The sequence below is a fragment of the Phalangium opilio genome, unplaced genomic scaffold, assembly GCF_054372755.1.
Source record: "Phalangium opilio isolate 3A_F unplaced genomic scaffold, DU_Popi_V2 ptg000070l_1, whole genome shotgun sequence".
NCBI lineage: Eukaryota > Metazoa > Arthropoda > Arachnida > Opiliones > Phalangiidae > Phalangium > Phalangium opilio.
Window position 1 is genome coordinate 3422708 of NW_028324182.1, and position 19390 is coordinate 3442097.

Sequence of the window (19390 nt, forward strand, 5' to 3'; positions counted from 1 at the left end):
AATAACATTTTATTTTCTAACTTCATTGGTGAGTTAATTTAATTTAATATCAATAATTTTTTCAACCAAATTTTATTATTATTATTATAATTTCACAAATAGTTTAATTAATTATTAATTTCTATGACTTTTTTTTTTTGGAAATGCAAAATGCAATTTATTTTGCAGGACTATCATCCAATGATAAATCCGCATCCAAATCTGTATTGATCTTTAGCGTGATTCAACATTCCACTCAAAGCAAACGTAAAAGGTAAAGGCAACAATTTTTTTTCTAAAGTAGCTCCCACCGTCCAGTTACTGTCTACCATTCCTATATTTAATAATTAAAAATATATATATTAGAAATTCATTTAAAATTGGTTTATAGCAGGGATAGATTTAATTTTAGAAGTGGGAATGGAGAACAGAGTAATGTGGGCGCGCGTCAAAATCCCGGACGGACCCCCATCCCAGGGACGGAGGGAGGGTATGAAAGAAGCTAGGCGGGTCAGAGCGACTGAGGTAAAAAGGAACTACGTATTTTTCGCCGTCCATGTCCAGGGTTAGTACAAATATTTTGGAATGAAATTCCCTGACTTTTCCAGGTTTTCCCTGACTAAATTCCACAAATTTCCCTGACCATTTACAATAACGTACATGGCGAACGTATATGAAAACCAATCTAAATTCACTCGAATCATTTTTGCACAAGTTATTGTTATAAAAATTAGCCAATTAATTTAACTTTAAGTGAATCATAAATCATTTTCAATTTCCCTGACTTTTCCCTGACCTTTAAGGCCCATTTTCAATTTCCCTGACCTTTTAGGTCCATTTTCAATTTCCCTGACCTTTTAGGTCCATTTTCAATTTCCCTGACCTTTTAGATCCATTTTCAATTTCCCTGACTTTTCCCTGACCTTTTAGGCCCATTTTCAATTTCCCTGACTTTTCCAGGTTTTTCCAGGATTTCCAGGTTGTGTACGAACCCTGATGTCAGCAACGTCATCAAAACGTAGTTTAAGTGAGCCAACCAATAAGATAATTTAAACTTTTCGTTACATGTTGGAGGGAGGGGCTATGAATCGGAATAACTGAAGTAAATACTAATCGTTCTCCATTCCTACTTCTAAAATTAAATCTATCCCTGTTTACAGATAATTTAGTTATGGTGTACCTCTAAATACTATATTTGCCTTGGGAATATCTAACTGATATCCGAAAGACGCGACACTTTCTCCCAGCCTTAAATTAGTTTCTACTTCCACTCCAACCTACAAAATTTATAAAAATTTAGTCTCTCTTAAAAGATTTAAACGTCCTTTAAATATTTTTACTTGTGTGGTCTCGTTACTCTTATGGTAGTAACAAATGTGTGCGTTTGCACTGCCTAATGTTCCGGTAACGATGTAATTAGGGGCTGCGATAGGATAAAAATTATTTTTGATGTTTTTGCAGTATAGACCATTTTGGAAATTATATACAGTGTAACCAACACGCAAGGGCGAGGCCACCTTTGCAGTGCCCCTAGCCCAATTTTGAAAATATTTATTGGAATTATAGGTATTTATTCATGAAAATATATAAGATTTTCGGCGACTTTTGCCAAAAATATAAGATTTTATAGGATTTTTGCCAAAAATATAGGATTATGTAGGACAGTTTTAAAAATATAGGATTTTATAGGAATTATAGGGCCTCTGGGGGCCCTGGGGGGTACTCTCCCTGGCGCCAAGAAGCAACCTCAGATGGAGCCCGAGTTCAATACGCGAGGGATGCCTGCCTCTGGCGGTGATTTTTGGCGAAAGGCAGAACAGGATTCATACAACTTTTGGAAAACAAATTTCCCTGAGATTTCCAGGTTTTTCCCGTATATGGAGTTTCCTATGGAGCAAATGTTAACGAAGGAGGGGGGGGGGGGTGATAGGACTAAAACGTAATCAAAAGGCATCTCTGTATCTCTTCTAGAACCAGAGTTATGAGCATAAAAGTATAGTGTAATGTTAATCCTATGGAGGGTATGTTTACGAACATTTTGCTTAATTACTCGGTCCCTTTTTACTCGAATCTCAAGTTTTTAGTATGGTTGGATGGGGGGCAAATAGGACTATAACATAATCAAAGGACATCCCCGTATCTCTAGTAGAACCAGAGTTATAAGCCTCCAAAGTATTGTGTAATGTTAAATCCTATGGAGGGAATGTTCATGAACATTTTTCTTAATTACTCGGCCCCTGTTTGACGCAAATTTCCCTGATATCCCTAAATTTTACTAAAAATTCTAAATTTCCCTGAGGTTTTTGTCAACTATTTATTTCCCTGATTTTTCCAGGTTTGTATGAACCCTGCAGAATAGCCTGTATGTTAGTTTCGCTGTATGTAATTTCCGAACTGGTCTATTAAAAAACCCATTTCAGTTATTATACCAGTGTATCTTCCAGCTACAGAGACTACCGCAATTTCTCCACCAGGAACCTGGGGACCGTATTGAAAAGCTAATTCACCTCCTAAAGCCAAACAAGGGGCTACATTTTGAAGATAGTGAGCGACCGCCACCCCTGACCCATTAACAATGTCTATATTCCCTAGAGTTAATGATGATGTATAATCGTATCCTTTATAATCCGCCGTCATTTGCGAAGCTACCATTTTGTTACTCTGAATCTGTATAAAGTTAAAAACTTTAAAGATATCGAACTACATTTGAGATTTTGCGGAAATATTTTACTTGAGAGGCAAATTTGAATCTAGTATTGCCGTGTTGATGTAAAATGTTTGCGTTTAAGTTACCATTTGGATCAATATCACCCAATAAGACTGGATAAGCCTAAAAAACCAATTATTTTTAATTTATCTTTGAAATTATTTTCATTGTGGAGTGTATACCTCTGTGGGACTGATTTGTTTAGTACCAACGTATGTAGCGCCAAACCTGTAGCCAGAAGGCGTGAATGAGCTCATATTCAGCGTATGACTTATTTGGAAGTGGTTGCTTAAACCTTTGTTAACCATTAGTTTAGCCCCTTCAAAATTAACGGGGAAAACGTCTAGAGAAAGGTTCGTTAATGATCAGATTGGTTATTTTATTAGGTATGATCTTCAAACTTCGTTAAGATAAAAACCTTTGCATCTTTTATGTAGTTCTTCTAAGGTCCCTGGATTTGGATCACTAGATAATAAATTTCCCAGAGTTTTGCTTTCAATTTCTTCTACAGGCGGACCTCCAAGTGGACTGCTCGGAATAGGAGGCGACAGTGCGGGCGAGGGAGATAATGGTGAGGCAGGGGCCAGACTCGAGGCAAAAACATTACCCATCTTTAGTAGATTGAAATCTAAAATTTTACCACATTAGATACCCTTTTATTATATGTAAACATTAAGTTTTTATTCTTGGTTTGATGTTTTGAACCCCAAAACCCCATGGGACCAATTTCTTAATAGAGCCATATCTGTGACGCCACTACTATGATATGTAATAATAACTACTGACTAAGAGAGTCCTATTTACCACAGGTTTGGAAGTCAAGACATCAAGTTACCAAACCAAATAAAAAGGAATTACATTCACAAAAGAGTCTATTAGGCAGAATTAATTAATCCACAAAAGAAAGTAGCCTACTTTTCTTAATCTTCAGTGCTCACAGAGCCTCACGCTGCTTTCAGAAATTCAGACTCACTCTACCGACACTGAGCGGACTCGCAGGCTGGGAAATAGCACACTTCCTCTGGTCCAAAACCAGTTTATTAATTGCTTGGACTAGTTTTTTAATTCAAAAAGTGGGGGTTACTGGTCCTCGGGACCAGTTTATTAATTGCAAATCTATTGGAGAACAAAGGCTGGGACCAGTCCGGAGACCAGTTAATTATTTCGGGGACTAGAGGGGTCACTGGTCCCAAGGACTAGTTTAAAAAATATCCTTATTTCCCAGCCTGGAGCGGAGTTGTCGGAGTGGACTGACCAGGGCTGAACATAAGGCCTAGTCAAGGGGAGATACTAGTTTACCTATTTTTTTTTTTTTTTTGCTACCGATTTTTTTGCTAACCCGGCATCAGGCTGGGAAATAAGGATATTTTTTAAACTAGTCCTTGGGACCAGTGACCCCCTAGCTTCCGAAATAATAAACTGGTCTTCGGAGTGGTCCCAGCCTTTGTTGTCCTATAGATTTGTAATAAATAAACTGGTCCCGAGGACCAGTAACCCCCACTTTTTGAATTAAAAAACTAGTCCAAGCAATTAATAAACTGGTTTTGGACCAGAGGAAGTGTGCTATTTCCCAGTCTGCCCGGCATAACTCTCAGAATTTCTCAGAAAATTATAGCAAAATAAAAAATTAGGTAAACTAGTATCACCCTAGTCAAGTAGTCAATGCTCTGTGGTCAAGGCATTTGACTACTAAATATAAATGGCCTAACTACTAATATAAATCGATATCTGAGGGCTCACTAACTTGACTAGAAAATATTGTGCCTAGATAATAAATATAGTCAGTGACTACTAGAAAAATTGATATAGTGGGATTTAGTTGGAGGCGGAGCACAGTAGCCAGCTTGAGTCGCTTGACTACTAATAAAAATGAAGGCGCTCCCTTAGAATATCATTATGTACAGCCCTGGTACCAACCATTAAAAATCCCAGCATGCTTTTCAATTTTGGACGTCATTGAGGATGGCCATCTGTCGGTAGAACTATTTTAGTAGCCTAGTCAAGTATAATTAGTAGTTCTTGTTGCTATAACCAGGTGACACTTCAAGCTAATGCCCAACCTAAAACCGGGGTAAATGCTTAAATTTTATAACCATGCATGGGAACTTATTGGGAAGGGATCTTTTTGTTAGCACACATCCTCCGGAGAGTTTATACATTTTACAGGCTACCGGGAGAAGAACAACGCTTCTGCTATTGTCCTCCACGCAGCCTGACCTTCTGGTATAAATGGTATGAATCCTCCACGTGTTTAAACTATCTGTTGACCATTGAGTTGAGAAACTTGCCACAATTTCCCGCCTTTTCTTTTATTTCCCTTGGTTGCACCGGGATGGCGCCACAAGCGCGTGATATAGTTAATTGGGTCTTAAGGCCCGTTCAGACGACACTCTTCGGGTCTTAAGGCCCGTTCAGACGACACTCTTCGGGTCTTAAGGCCCGTTCAGACGACACTCTTTTTCTCGCTACGCTCGCTGTGCTGAGCTCATCAGATATTCTGGCTTCACCAGCCTCTAGAAAATTCACTGTTCACACGGCCAAATTTTTCTCATTCTTGATCTTGGGAAAGCGAGAAAAAAAAGTTTAAAAAATTCAACTTTTTTTCTCTTTTTGCTCGGCACAGCCAATAGAGTGCTTCCGAAAATGACGTCACTCTTTGTTGTATTGTATAGCCTGCTTCCATGGATGAAGAATGCGCGTGAGGAAATTTGTTTTCACTCTACAGGATCGGCAATTCCCTATCTCGAACGACAGCTTATTCTGTATATACTCTGTTACAACATCGGTTGTCAGCACGCGCAAACCTAGGTCTCTAACGAAGCCTTGTACGTGCTGTCAAGAGACCAAACAACTTCAGGATCTTCATGATTTTAATATCCGCCAGTTTTTCGTCTCTTGACAGCACGTACAAAGCTAGGTTACATAGAGACCTAGCTTTGCGCGTGCTGACAACCGATGCTGTAATAGAGTATATACAGAATAAGCTGTCGCTCGAGATAGGTAGTTGCCGATCCTATAGCGTGAAAACAAATTTCCTCACGCGCATTCTCCATCCATGCTGCTTCTCTCTATTTTTGTGCTCACTGTTGAAAAGCATTACTTTTTTGGATCTATAGTCATAGACATTAGAATACTAATTATAGTCTATAGTCATTAATTAAAAAAATTATTGAAGTTTTTAATAAATTAATAAAATATTTTCACGTCATTAAAAATAATTAAATATTGTAGTTTTAAATTTCATATAATATTTGAATAAGCATCGTGTAGATGTCACCCTATATACGATACATCCAGTATAGTAGCCTCACGTCACGTGACGCTGGTTTCACCTTGGATTTCGCACCAAAAACGTAAATCAACTTAAAGTTACCAAAGCATGTAGCATTTTGTTTAAAAATGCCGATAATTCATTTACAACCATAATTTGTCAGATATTAATTATAACACATTTGATTAGGTTTATTGGAAAATAATTTTCCAGCCTTTTTACCCCCCCCCCCTCCCTATTTTCCTAAAATCATCATCCATAAGTAATTTAACTTTTTTGATTTAGTTAATTAGTTCTAATAATCCTATATGATTAAATAGAAAAATTACTTTTGAATTGTTATGAAGAGGATATAAAAAATATAGGTAAGCAATTTTACAGTGAGTGTCCCCTCGTTTTTGTCTATCCGAGTTGTCAAGGAGAGGTATTACACTGGACGTGTCTGTGTGAGTGTGTCTGACACCACGTTCGCAATTGGCAAATCGGAGCAAACGTGTTCGCAGAAAGCAATATTAGCTTCTACTCCATTATCATCGTTGGGTTACGAGAAATGTCTAGCCTCCCAATGGCAGGGCTTCGACCAAAGGTTCACGCAATTGCGGCTTTTCTAATTATTTATTGTGAATCAATCGCCTTATATAATAACCTAAATTTCCAAAAAATGTTAAAGAGGCATAAGCTAGAATTCACACGTCAACATTAGCTATGTTTAAAATGATTTTAGGAATAAATTCTCTTAAAACGATCAAACTATAATTAATGACGATTAAAATAATTAATATGAATGCGTTTCTGCTCGGAGAGGAGGTTTATTTTGGTTTCCCAACTTGTTTTATAATACAAGCGGAAATCGAATATATACACTATTACCGAGTCGACTTCCTGTCAACCCATTTTGGAATCATCCAATCTGTTAGTATCGTCAACGTCACCCTTTTTAATACAGCTATAGATTTAATTATTCCGTTAATTTGATTTAATCGAGATTAGATTAAACTCTACCATAAATTAATCGTTTAAAGTTAATTATTCGTTACTTTTGTAGTTCGTCTCCATACCTACCTAAGTAAGCCATTGTTTCATTCTTTCATTAACCTCAAATTCCAGTTTTAACTTTCTCAGTCTTAGAAGGAGTTCATTACTAACGCCTTACTAAGTCCGATTTAATCTCTTCTAAGTCCGTAAATATGATTAAAATCAAATTTAATTTAAGATAGATTCGTTTTATTGTTTGAAAGAAAAACATTATTACAATCTTCTTAGACAATTTATTACAACGTTTAAAGGGGCCCTTTTTTCGTTACGTTATACTATAGGCGATTGATCCATTTTAAGGTTGAAACGCAACACACTTTAGCGCCATTCAAACCGGTTTAGTTTTTGTTTCGAGTCTTACACACTTTTTATAATTATTTCTGGACGTCAAGTTCAAGTTGAAGTTTTTATTCGCCGTTTTTAATGAGATGCATTTTCTCATTTCTTTCTCTCTCTCTGATTTTTAATTAGTCGATATTTACATTTTATTTGCCGGATATTCTAGCATTGAACGCGAGGGAATAAATTTTGAATCATCATATCATATCAAATAGGCTTATTTTGGGTCACATTTTAGAGAGGAAATCGTTAGTTTACTTTGCATTTTTCTAGCCTTCTAATTAAGATATCCAGTTGATGTCGACGTCATTTTGTAGGCCAAAATATCTACTTACGGAAAATGTTTTCAAATTTGTTATCGGTTCTAGTTAAGGCTTAGAAATGAACATTTTCGTACACCAATTAACATCGAAAAACAATACGTGTGTCACCTATCTAGACCTCGATTGGTGACGTCAATTTGTAGGCAAAAATGTCTACTTTCGGATAATATATTGTCATTTGTCATGCCAAAACGCTATTGTAAGAAAATGTGTATAAAATAAGAGTATATATTTAAAAAAAACGGGCAGTTTATTCGTATAATCGTTGAAACGGCAATTGAATTCATTCATTATGAATTATTACGAATGTAAAATATATAATCGTTATAGCGTTTTTAATCATCTAAAAGTATCTGGATGGAAAAACTGGTTTTCAGTTTTATGAACGAAACGCTTTTTCTTTACTTTGAAAAAGTTTCGAAAGGAAACCCGAGACTTTGGGGGTATAAACTTGAATGGTGCCTCGAGTGGGGTGAGCGCGTGACGCCTTTCCACCAATCAGGGACGCGAAGATCGCTTCTCTCACGCTACGCTTCTCATTCATGATTTTTCCCCCTATCGTACTTACTACGCCTCTCGCTCCGCGCCACTACATGGGCCAAAGGCCGCCGAAATTTTCTCTCTTCCAAAAAGTTAAGGGCAGTGTTGCCATTACCGTTGTTGGTTGGCAGTGACGAAACGCGCCTATCTCGTATAACAAGCCGAATTCAAATCATCTGCAATGTGTATTCGATGAAATTAATTATTAATCGGAATCATTAAGCCTCGGTTCGATTTCTTTTCTGTTTCAAAGTTTGAAATTGCTAGTAAATTCGGCGGGAAATCAGCGCGAGGGAAAGCGAAACGTACTCGCGCGCCAACCAATCGCCAAACGTAAGAAACTTTTTGTGCCTCGGCGGCGTCGGCTGCACTCGGTTCTTTCTTCAATTGTACGCCAAGAAAAGTTTAAATTCTCTGGGGAGAAAGTTTTGACGTATTTTTTATTTGGTTTGGAAACGGTGGCTTTGGCCAACATCATCTTGATTCGAGATTCAGGCTGAAACGTCTGATATAAATTAACCTTAGATTAGGTAAGTTGACTATTTATTAATTGGAAGATTTATTTAAAGTCGATGTTGGTTACGAAAGCTTCGCCCGTGTAATTTGTTTGAGCGTGGGTTTGAAGGTTCCGTACGGCTCTATTGTGTTTGAGCGGCTTTCAATGATATCTTTTGACGGGAAAGATTTTATTTAGGCTTGTTGAGTAGCTGATGTTTCTTACACAATCCGCGTTTTATTTACGACCATTATTATTTCTCCTTAGCTCGTTGATTAGGTCTCATTTTAATTTGTCCCGTGTTTTCTCGCTCAATCTTTTAGGCCTATTTCCCCTATTTCCTTTTGGGGTAAAGGTAACTTAAAACCAAACGCGTACTTAATTCTATTAAACAGTTTACTGGAAAAGATGGACTTGGAGTTTTACGGCGACTTCAACAATTCGGAGCGCAATTCTCTGTACCCAAGAAGCGCCCTTTACAAAGATATGTCAAGCAAAAAAACCAAAGCCTTACGAGTAAGTAGAAATATATTTACATTATCTATAAACGCGAGAAGTTTTGATCGTATAATTGCCCCTTTACTATATTTAACATTACGTATATTAAACCTCAAGGCACCGCACCGTAAATTTTCGAGTTAAGTTTGGGAGTTAGGTTAAGTGTGTTTTCATCGAATCAGTTTTAAGGGAGCGGGGATGCATGGGCGGTGAATGAATATAGTTTCTTGTCGAAGCCGTTGTCTCGTCTATTAAGTTGAATTGAGTTTGACGCGGTAATCGCTCCACTGTGACTAGTTAATAAGGAAGAAGAACATTAACTCTAATAGAATCGCTTCACTCCTGGCTGGCAACCCATCCCAACCCACCCGCTCCATAATGGACCCCAACTATAGCTCCTCTCCTCTTAAAGCCGTTTGGAATAGCGCGCGGCCCTTTGCAAAATTGACTTATTCGTTTGTAAAACATGCCGCCAGCAAGAACAACACTCAGTTGCTTAAGCCTCGGCTGGATTTACACCTAAGCCTAAATTTGATAAAAGTCAACTCTTTCATATATACTTCAACGGGGTTCATACAAACCCGGAAAAATCAGGGAAATAAATAGTTGACAAAAACCTCAGGGAAAACTCAGGGAAATTTAGAATTTTTAGTAAAATTCAGGGAAATCAGGGAAATTTGCCTCAATCAGGGGCCGAGTAATTAAGCAAAATGTTCATAAACATCCCCTCCGTAGGATTAACATTACACTAAACTTTAGGAGCTCGTAACTCTGGTTCTAATAGAGACAAGGGGATGTCCTTTGAGTATGTTATAGTCCTATTTGCCCCCCCCCTCCCTCCTTCGTTAACATTTGCTCCATTGGATACTCCATATACGGGAAAGACCTGGAAAACTCAGGGAAGTATAAGGGGAAAAACCTGGAAATCTCAGGGAAATTTGTTTTCTAAAAGTTGTATGAACCCTGTTCAAATGATCAACTGGCGTTCCTTTGTTGGAACTATGGGAATTTCAATAGGATATCTAGGAACTTGAAATGATTCTAGAGCCCCGCGGGGGGATGGGGAAATTGGCCTCCATTTTGGCCTATTATTCCTGAATAATAGCAATAATGAACACCACCCGCCTCGACAGAAATCGTTGTTTAATTTTTGACTTAATACCGAGAGGGAGGGGTCGCCTAGTTCGAAATGTATCCCTGTTGGCCCCCCTATTTAATGCCTCGGAATAGGCCGGGAATTGTCCGACTCCTCGGGCGGGTTAGCTCGTTGCCAACGGCGGCTTTTGTTGGACGCGGACACGCTCGGGTGACCATCGCCGTTCGCGTCTCACCCCGAGTTTGCGTTGCTACGGAAGGCGTATATTAGCGCCAGACTTTAACTGAAATCACGCGTTGATATGGAAGTCGTGACCCCCATTGTGTTTGCTGGGCGTATCCTCCATCTATCTTTGTCTATCTATATTTTGTATCGGAGAAGGGGGGGCTGACGGTGTTTACTGACCCCCTGAACCTTGTCCTCTCTCTCTCTCCTAGCTGGCGTCTTCTCAAATGACACTCTCCCACCACACACCCAGTATCGCTTGACACTATAGTTAAGGCTCTCTTTTATGGCTTGAAAATGCTGTCAGTTGACTTTAGTTCGTTTTTAGAAACCACTATACTGGCGTCCATAGTTTTAAGGTAGTTCCGTGACGAGTCAAGATAGGTTCAACCGGTGGTCTCTTTCCAATATAAGACGCCCGTCTACTGGGGACCAACGGGTCCCTTGGGTCTAACCCTTTTTAAAATAGTCGTTTCGTTCCGTATTTGGCCGGTTTGGCTTGTCAATTTTATGTGTATTTATTGTTGGCGACTAGGCCAAATGGCGCTTCTTTTATACATTGGGGTTTAACTACTACTTAAGGTCATTAGGGTCAAATGATAGTCGCCAGGTTGACGGACGCCTTAAGTGTACCACGGATTTTGACATTGATTCGACCGCAGCTTAGTTGAGACAGTAAATAAGATTAGGCTTAACAGTTGGGCCTAATTCTTGGAATTGAAAGAAGGTCTATCCGGAGAAAGAGTTAAGCATCGCGCGGGTCTTTATTACCTCTCCGAGTGACGATGACGTCACGAAGAGGTATTACGCTGGACGTGTCTGTGTGTCTGTCACCGCGTTCACAGAAAGCAATATTATCTTGTACTCCATTATCATCGTTAGGGTTAAGGTTACGAGATACGTCTAGCCTCCCAATGGCGGGGCTTCCACCAAAGGTTCACGCAATTGCGAGTTTTGTTATCATTTATTTAAGAATCAATCGCCTATATATACCCTAAATTTCCAATTGTTAAAGAGGCATACGCTTGAATTCAAACGTCAACAATAGCTATGTTTAAAATGATTTTAGGAATAAAGTTTCTTAAAACGAATTAACTAGAATTAAGGTGAATTAATGTCGATTAAAATGATTAATATCAGTTATATTTATTTAATTATTTAAGAAAAACCTCTTAATTGCGTCTCGACTCGGAGAGGTTTTCCCAATTTGTTATTGAAACTATTTGCAATTTGAAATGAAAGACGCGATTATTACGTGATAGTGGCGCTCGCTTATTTACCAACACTCCCTTTATTAGTAGACTAGCGGAGTTTACGGCAGACGACAAGGCGCCATTTGCTATATCAAGATAAAAACATGGTCTGATTTTCTTACTAATTGTGGCGCAAGATACGAGACAGTCTTATCTCAGTTGTACAGACCATGTTTTTCTATATTTCACACCGACACGGCTCTATACGCCTATAGGAATGTATAAACGGCTCTTATCCAAAGATGATAATTCTTCTCTGATAGTGCAGCAGCAAACCAATACCGCCAATAGATAAGGCGCCTAAACCTATTTCTAGGCTCCATTTGACAAAACCACGCTGCACCATCATTTATCTTTTGATATATACCAGGGTTCATACAAACCGGGAAAACCTGGAAAAGTCAGGGAAATAAATAGTTGACAAAAACATCAGGGAAAATTCAGGGAAGTAAATAGTTGACCAAAACCTCAGGGTAAATTCAGGGAAATAAATAGTTGACAAAAACCTCAGGGAAATTTAGAATTTCAAGTAAAATTCAGGGAATATTAGAATTTTAAGTAAAATTCAGGGAATATTAGAATTTTAAGTAAAATTCAGGGAATATTAGAATTTTAAGTAAAATTTAGGGAAATTTAGAATTTTAAGCAAAACTCAGGGAAATTTAGAATTTTAAGCAAAACTCAGGGAAATTTAGAATTTTAAGCAAAATTCAGGGAAATTTAGAATTTTTAGTAAAATTCAGGGAAATCAGGGAAATTTGCGTCAAACAGGGGCCGAGTGATTAAGAAAAATGTTCATAAACATACCCTCCATAGGATTAACATTACATTAAACTTTGGAGGCTCATAACTCTGGTTATATTAGAGATACAGGGATGTCATTTTAGTATGTTATAGTCCTATTTGCCCCCCATCCAACCATAGTAAAAGCTTGGGGATCGAGTTAACAGGGGCCGAGTAATTAAGCAAAATGTTCATAAACATCCCCTTTCATAGGATTAACATTACACTATACTTTGGAGGCTCGTAACTCTGGTTATATTAGGGATACGGGGATGTCCTTTGAGTATGTTATAGTCCAATTTGCCCCCCTCACTCCTTCGTTAACATTTGCTCCATAAGATACTCCGTATAGGGGAAAAACCTGGAAAACTCAGGGAAATATATGGAGAGAAACCTGGAAAATTCAGGGAAGTATATGGGGAAAAACCTAGAAATCTCAGGGAAATATGTTTTCCAAAAGTTGTATGAACCCTGTACAGTTAAGCGTTAATTTTGCCTACTGAAGGTCAACACGTCACGGACAGTATCTAAACCTTCAACCTTTTGTTGGGGCTTTTGGAAACGGAAGTTAATTGGCGTCTTCCTTCCGGTATACCAAGAAGAATGGTGGGACTAAAGGACAGTGGGATGGGACCAATTACCCCCGCCCCCCCCCAAAAAAAACAAGGAACCCCCCTGAACGATTGCATTGTTGTTGGGATAAGTCATTAATACCAGAAGTTAATGAATGGCTTAAGAGGCTTTGACGCGAAGCATTGACCCATCCATAAGTCACCTAAAACCGAGCAAAATTCGAGCCCTTTAACCACTTTTTAAGTTTTTGGAATTATAATTACGGTTAGGGGGCATCAAAATTTGGAATGAAATTAACCCTTCCGCTCCCAGAAAAAAAAATTCAAACTCGAATAAGAAAGTTGATTTTGTATCTCTCCCCCCCCCCCCCGAGGAAATTAAGACCTTGCTAATTAAGTAAAAACTAGTATCGGTAATTTTCGCTAAGGTATTTTTTATTTTTCGAATGTATAATTATAGATCCATCCATGTCGCGTATAGCCTATAGGATGTTTCGTCGCTTGTAATTGGCTATTACAAAGTACAATGATAATTACGTTGTGCTATATGGATGTACAAGCCTTCCCCCCCCCCCCCCTAAGACCGCCATAAACTTCCAACAACTATCATTAGTATATTGGAAGACTCGTTTTTTTTTTCAAATTTGGTTTCTTTAAATGAAAATTGATATGGCGCAGCGTATACATTCGGAGAAATTCTTTTTAGCTGCCGGGAATATATGTTTCGAGGGGTAATTCACTCATTAACATCGAGCACTCGCTATCGGTGCGAAGATTAACTTGAAAAACCGAGAGAGGAGGATAGTGAAATCAGAAGTAGGATAAGGGACTAGAAGTACTGAGCTAACCAAATTCTGAATTCACTTGGCGAAAGTGAATATTCTTGATAACGCACCAACGGTTGGCCCTCTAGTAGCGGTTTCTGAATTTTCTCTCTCCAAAACGTGAGAGACTCGCGGCGGTAGACGGCCCAACTAGATTCAAGCACCCGCTTCGTCCGTGTTCCGCGGCTTTAGGTTGAGGGGAAGGGGGCAGGAAATTTTGATGGAACTCGACCAATTTTTTTCTCTCTAGTGTAGGCGCTCTGGAAGCGGCGAATAAAATCCTCAAATTTCTTCACTAGTGCCTGCAGGATCTACTCTTTACTTCTAGTCTAATCCTACTTCTGATGAAATCTATCTCGGTATCTCTGGAAGATAATAGGCCTATGTTAAGTTTACTTTCTAATCGTGAGTGGTGTATTGCCCCTCGGTTTTGTCTCGTGATGGTTAAGGGCACGAGGCTATCTAATATTAAGAGATCATTCCTTATTATCAAAAAGGTAATTGACCGTAATATCGCCGGCCTTCTGACATTAACCGGCGCGGTTTGGTCAAAATTCACCCCATTTTTAATCAAGTTTCTCTCATTTTTAAAGGGATAGTTTAACTAACTGAAACTGAATTTCCCTCCGAATTAGTTCTATTTTTCCTTTTAAAGTGGACGCGCGTGGACCGGGTGTCTGGCGTTCATTTCTCGGCCCTGGCAAATATTCCCACGGTCTCCCCTCCCTATATCCCCCCTTTCCCCAACAATATATAAGATAGGGGGCCCAAATCCAACCCGCGGGCTAAATGGAAAACGGTACGTACGGATTCCCCCTTATCGCCATCGGAAGAACAGATTAAACCCCCTCGGTTTGGCTTTACTCTCGCCCAAGAGCTACTCTACCTTCCCCCTCAACACGACTACTACTACTAGCACCACCACCGCACACTATAACACCAACTAAAACTTCGACCTGACGGTTTATCATATGTTTTTTTCTCTTTTTTTGGTGGGTCGAAATCAAGCTCAGAGTTCCTTATTAGGAAGCTTAAACGTCTCGTAGACGTAAGCCTTGTGCCTATTGAAAAGTAACCGTGAAAAAAAAAGTCCCCCAGTCGCTCTAGACTCAACATCGCCCGGTGTGGTTGAGGTCAACTTAACCTGATACCGATATTTCAATTAATCTCTTATTGAAATCGGGTTTAAGATGGGTGATCAAGTTGACTTGTCGTTGATTCCGAAACGAACGAACCCCGATCAGTTGATTTTTCCCACAGACCCTGGGTCTGCCGGCTCTGAAACGTTTTGACAAGCCCTAATAATAGTTTCTGCAGGCCTAAAAAGGGCTTCTTTTTCGTCTCAATACCGTCCGACTCTTCGCCGCCACCATCGCCTGATCAGCTCAATACCGACCGACCATTTTTTTTTCTTTTTCATTTTTTCTTTCTTTTTTGCTCCAAGGCCCGCGGAGACTTTTTATTTCGTTTCTTTTTGCTGAAGAAATTTCCTTAGCAGCACCTGCTCCTTCAAGATGTTAAGAGGATTTCTTATAAAGGACGTAAAATGAAGTGTAGATGCCCGACAACGTTTCACCCCCCCCCCCTCTACCCGGGGGATTATACTTTGAGTTATTAACTTCTGATGACAACAAGTTGAATTTTTTTTTATTTTAATTAAACGTATTTTATTCGACATTTTTTTAATTGAGAAGAGATGGAAAAATTTAAATATTATATTGGCTGACTTTAATTTATAGATAGTTTACACACATGGAGGATTTATACCATTTACACCAGGAGGCCGGCCTACCTGGAGGACAAAAACCCGTCTGCTTTTGTCCTCCATGTAGCCCGGCTTCCTGGTGTAAATAGTATGCATCCTCCATGTATGTAAACTATTTATAGTCGGTGGTATTTTAGACTGTTCGCGAAGAATGCAATGAATCTAAGGTTATTTGAAGTTAAGTTGCAATTTATTACCTCTCCGAGTGACGATGACGTCACGGAGAGGTATTACACTGGACGTTCTGTCTGTGTGTCTGTCACCGCGTGCACTCTGCACAGAAAGCAATATTATCTTGTACTCTATTATCATCGTTAGGATTAAGATTTACGCGGCTATCGGTTAGGGTTACGAGAAACGTCTATCCTCCCAATGGCACGGCTTCCACCAAGGGTTGAAGCAATTGCGATTTTTCTTATCATTTAAATCGCTTATATACCCTAAATTTCCAAAAACTGTTAAAGAGGCATACGCTTGAATTCAAACGTCAACAATAGCTATGCTTAAAATGATTTTACGAATAAAGTTTCTTAAAACGATATAACTATATTTAAGCTAAATTAATGCCGATTAAAAATAATTAATATCAATTATATTTATTTAATTATTGAAGAAAAACCTCTTAATTGCGGTTTCCCAATTAAATTGGATCGTTTTAATTGATTGGAGCGTCTTTATTTAATTTCAGATCAAATTCGAGTCAGATTACGGATGTCCGTCGGACGGTGGAGGTGGTGGTCGAGGTGGTGGTTCACGCCGGGATTTGATTCCGGCGGACGCCATTAAATTGGAAGGTGGCGCTGCAGGTGGCCTTCGCCGGGGGAACAACGAGGGGGGATGCGGGGGTGGTGGTGGTGGAGCGGGAGGCTCTCTACCACCTCCTTCCCGATCTCTGGGATCCATGCAAAAAGTCCCTTCCATCAGCGACCTCTCTGAAGAAAGTTCTCTGGGTAAGTGACAAAACATTGTAATTTACGTTATTGGTGTTAGGGACATCAGAAGTAAGATAAGGGACTAGAAGTAAAGAGCTCTAGCATTAGGATTTTATGCCGCTTCCATGGCGCCTACACTAGAGAGAAAAAATTGGTCGAGTTCCAAAAAACATTTCCTACCCCTTCCCCTCAACCTAAAGCCGCGGAACACGGACGCCTGTGCTTGAATCTAGTTCGGCCGTCTACCGCCACCCGAGAGCGTCTCACCTTTTGGAGGGAAAACTCAGAAACCGCTACCAGAGGGCCAATCGTTGGTGTGTTATCAAGAATATTCACATTCTCCAAGTGAAGAATACTTCTAGTCCCTTATGTTACTTCTGGTCACGTGAATAATCAATCAGGTGTACAAAACCACCGCAGAAATCGAGTATACGGCGTGATGCGTTGTTCGGTTCTATGGGTCGATTATGTTATTAGGGTAAACAGAGTTAATTGCGATTAGGGCATGGTTTAAGGGATGACCCCTTATTCATTAAATTCAAGGGGTCATGCATCCGTGGGACACTTTAATGTTCCTAACTCGCCGCGTTAGGGCCGGGTGTCTCTAGAAGTTACATTTTCGACCGAGGGGCTACTCATTTGAATAAACAGGTGTACAAAACCGCAGATATCGATTACTTGATTTCTGAATTCTTAGAAAATTATCAGTAATCAAAATAATTAATTCTTGTGGGTAATCAAAGGTAATCAGAAATGTCCGATAATCACTGGAAATCACGTGAAATCTTGTGAAAATCAGAAATATTCACGTGATTTACTAGTAATCTTGTGTAATTTCACCTCGGCAATCACACATTTCGTGAAATAATCACGCGTAGTCAAACGAGGAATTTGAAAATCCCAAAATAAAAATCGTAGTCAGGTGAAATAGAAATAATCACCGCATTCATCGAAATTCACAAGTAATCTGCGGCAATAACGGGAAATTAGTGTAAAGATTATGGAAATCACCTTAAAAATCGTAATCACGGAAATCAATTATTTCAGAAATCAGTAATCAGGTGTACAAAATTTTGGCGAATGGCCAGCCCCTCGTTATTGAGCGCGGGTTATAAGCGTTACTGCGTTAGTGACCGCGGCGATCCTCATTTGATTAGCGCCAGCTTTTGACCAAATTAGAATTGTTCAATTGTCCAAGAAAAGAAACTAGTGGGTTATCTGTTCCTCCAATCATCCTGAAAATGGTTTTTATTATTATGATTATTATTATTTTTAAATTGGTATCCTTTCAAGATTGCGACTACCTAACTATAGTTGAATAATAACGAGGCCGTTTTTAAAATGGGTGCACGCAACCTTGGTTTGACCTTGAATTTACACGCTATTCGATTAAATACAATGCTAGAAAACGGAGTTATGAGAGAGAGAAAATTCCCCGAAAGTATATAAGAGTTTATTTAGAATTAAGAATTTTAAATCTAAATCGTTCCGCTAGAAAGCCAATTGAAAACTCTGTCCATGGATAGAAGAAAAACGCCCCTTTTTCCTATAATTATTCCATAAGTTCATAAGATATGTTCCGTAAGTGTGTCACTGGTTATTAAGAGCTTATCATGAAGTGACGTATTCGAGGTCAGGCGCTTTCAAAGGCTTAATAATGCAGATTAAATAGGAACTAGATGGAATTAAGTTCTTCAAAATTAACCAGCACCGAGTGTAGGACTTCAATTCTCGCTTCCGTCGTTCTCGAACTATTTATCTCGAGCTGTAAGTCTATTAGTAGCATTGCGAAGTATACTTATGTATTCACTAACTTTTACCTGTGGCGTCGCTCGCGTGTAATCAGAACTTACATCAAAATTATATAAAGAATGGGTAGATTTACTGATGACTAATAATTCTGTAGCACCCTAGGAGCGAAGGCACTCGGCGTTGCCCGTCAGCCCCTAGGGACATTTTTTTATTACTTTTCAGGCGGACATTATTCCACAAAGAAGGGTTTTTAAATTTTTGGCCGCCATTTAAAAAGATGGCAACAAATCGAACCCAAAAGACTATTCAGCCCGTCTATAGGTTAAAGGAAAGAAATCGCTTCAAACGCGCGGATTTAGCTGTATTGAGAAGATTTTTTTACATTTCTGGTCGCCATTTTTTAAAGATGGCGGCGGATAAGTACGCGCCTACTACTTATGAGTAACGTTCCTGCAAATTTTCAGCCTTCTAGGGCAAGCGGTTTGGGCTGGGCGTTGATTATCTCACTTATAAACTTATGTTACTTTGTATACTCGTTTGGGAGCTGCTAATTATTAACTTCTGTTTTCAAGGAGATTAGCTGGTGCATTCCATTTTAAGATTTCGACAAAGTATAGGCCTATAGATATCTTAACGAAAATTGATCAGTTCGGCTGCATGCAGTTGGCCGCGAACTGTTGCTGGCTTTAATTACTTATCAGCATTTAACACTCGACTCGAGTCAATGGAGATGGTTTCTTTTCGGGGCTTATTGGTGACCTCGCTGCCAATAAATAATACCCTCGTGACGAGGGGTCGAACGCCGCCTTTTCTTACTCGAACCTCTATAGGAAAACTATATGTTTACAAATAAAAAACATGGTGCATGGCGAGTGTCCGTCCAATTGAGAACGGGTAGGGGGAAAGGGGGAGTGTCATTAGTACTAAATATTTTGTAATTATTTAGAAAAAGTTCCTCGTGGGGGGGGGGGTTGTATTTGTAGAAAAAAAAGGGCCCTGA

At 39.1% G+C, this 19390-nt stretch overlaps 2 protein-coding genes across 3 annotated transcripts in view; one reads left to right on the forward strand and one right to left on the reverse strand.

Annotated features, from left to right (window-relative positions):
* Nucleotides 1–128: 128 nt before the first annotated feature.
* On the reverse strand, nt 129–3889 carry LOC149661119 (mitochondrial import receptor subunit TOM40 homolog 1-like). 2 transcript variants are annotated; one of them, XM_089842542.1, is made up of 8 exons: nt 3602–3889; nt 3105–3314; nt 2869–3029; nt 2711–2809; nt 2409–2646; nt 1320–1402; nt 1160–1256; nt 129–313 (listed from the first exon to the last, which is right to left on the reverse strand). In XM_089842542.1, exons 2-8 carry the CDS (start codon nt 3295–3297, stop codon nt 174–176), a joined length of 1011 nt encoding a protein of 336 aa, XP_089698668.1. In that variant the 5' UTR covers nt 3298–3314; nt 3602–3889; the 3' UTR covers nt 129–173. The 2 variants fall into 2 exon arrangements, with proteins under 2 accessions (XP_089698668.1, XP_089698667.1); XM_089842541.1 differs by having other exon boundaries at nt 3545–3889.
* A 4345-nt stretch (nt 3890–8234) lies between these two features.
* pnt (ETS transcription factor pointed) overlaps nt 8235–19390 on the forward strand; it is a 47862-nt gene continuing 36706 nt past the window's right edge. The window contains exons 1-3 of the mRNA XM_089842522.1: nt 8235–8724; nt 9086–9206; nt 16395–16656. Of these exons, the coding sequence (XP_089698648.1) occupies nt 9099–9206; nt 16395–16656 (370 nt within the window). The 5' untranslated portion in view covers nt 8235–8724; nt 9086–9098. The remainder of the gene's footprint in view (nt 8725–9085; nt 9207–16394; nt 16657–19390) is intronic.

What these genes read in the sequence shown, in the direction of transcription:
- LOC149661119 (XM_089842542.1), bottom strand. Translation starts at nt 3,297, where the DNA reads ATGGGTAATGTTTTTGCCTCGAGTCTGGCCCCTGCCTCACCATTATCT. An exon ending in ACTACATAAAAGATGCAAAG is followed by an intron (nt 3,030 to 3,104) that starts GTTTTTATCTTA and finishes ACCTTTCTCTAG; the next exon opens with ACGTTTTCCCCGTTAATTTT. An exon ending in GATTCAAATTTGCCTCTCAA is followed by an intron (nt 2,647 to 2,710) that starts GTAAAATATTTC and finishes AACTTTATACAG; the next exon opens with ATTCAGAGTAACAAAATGGT.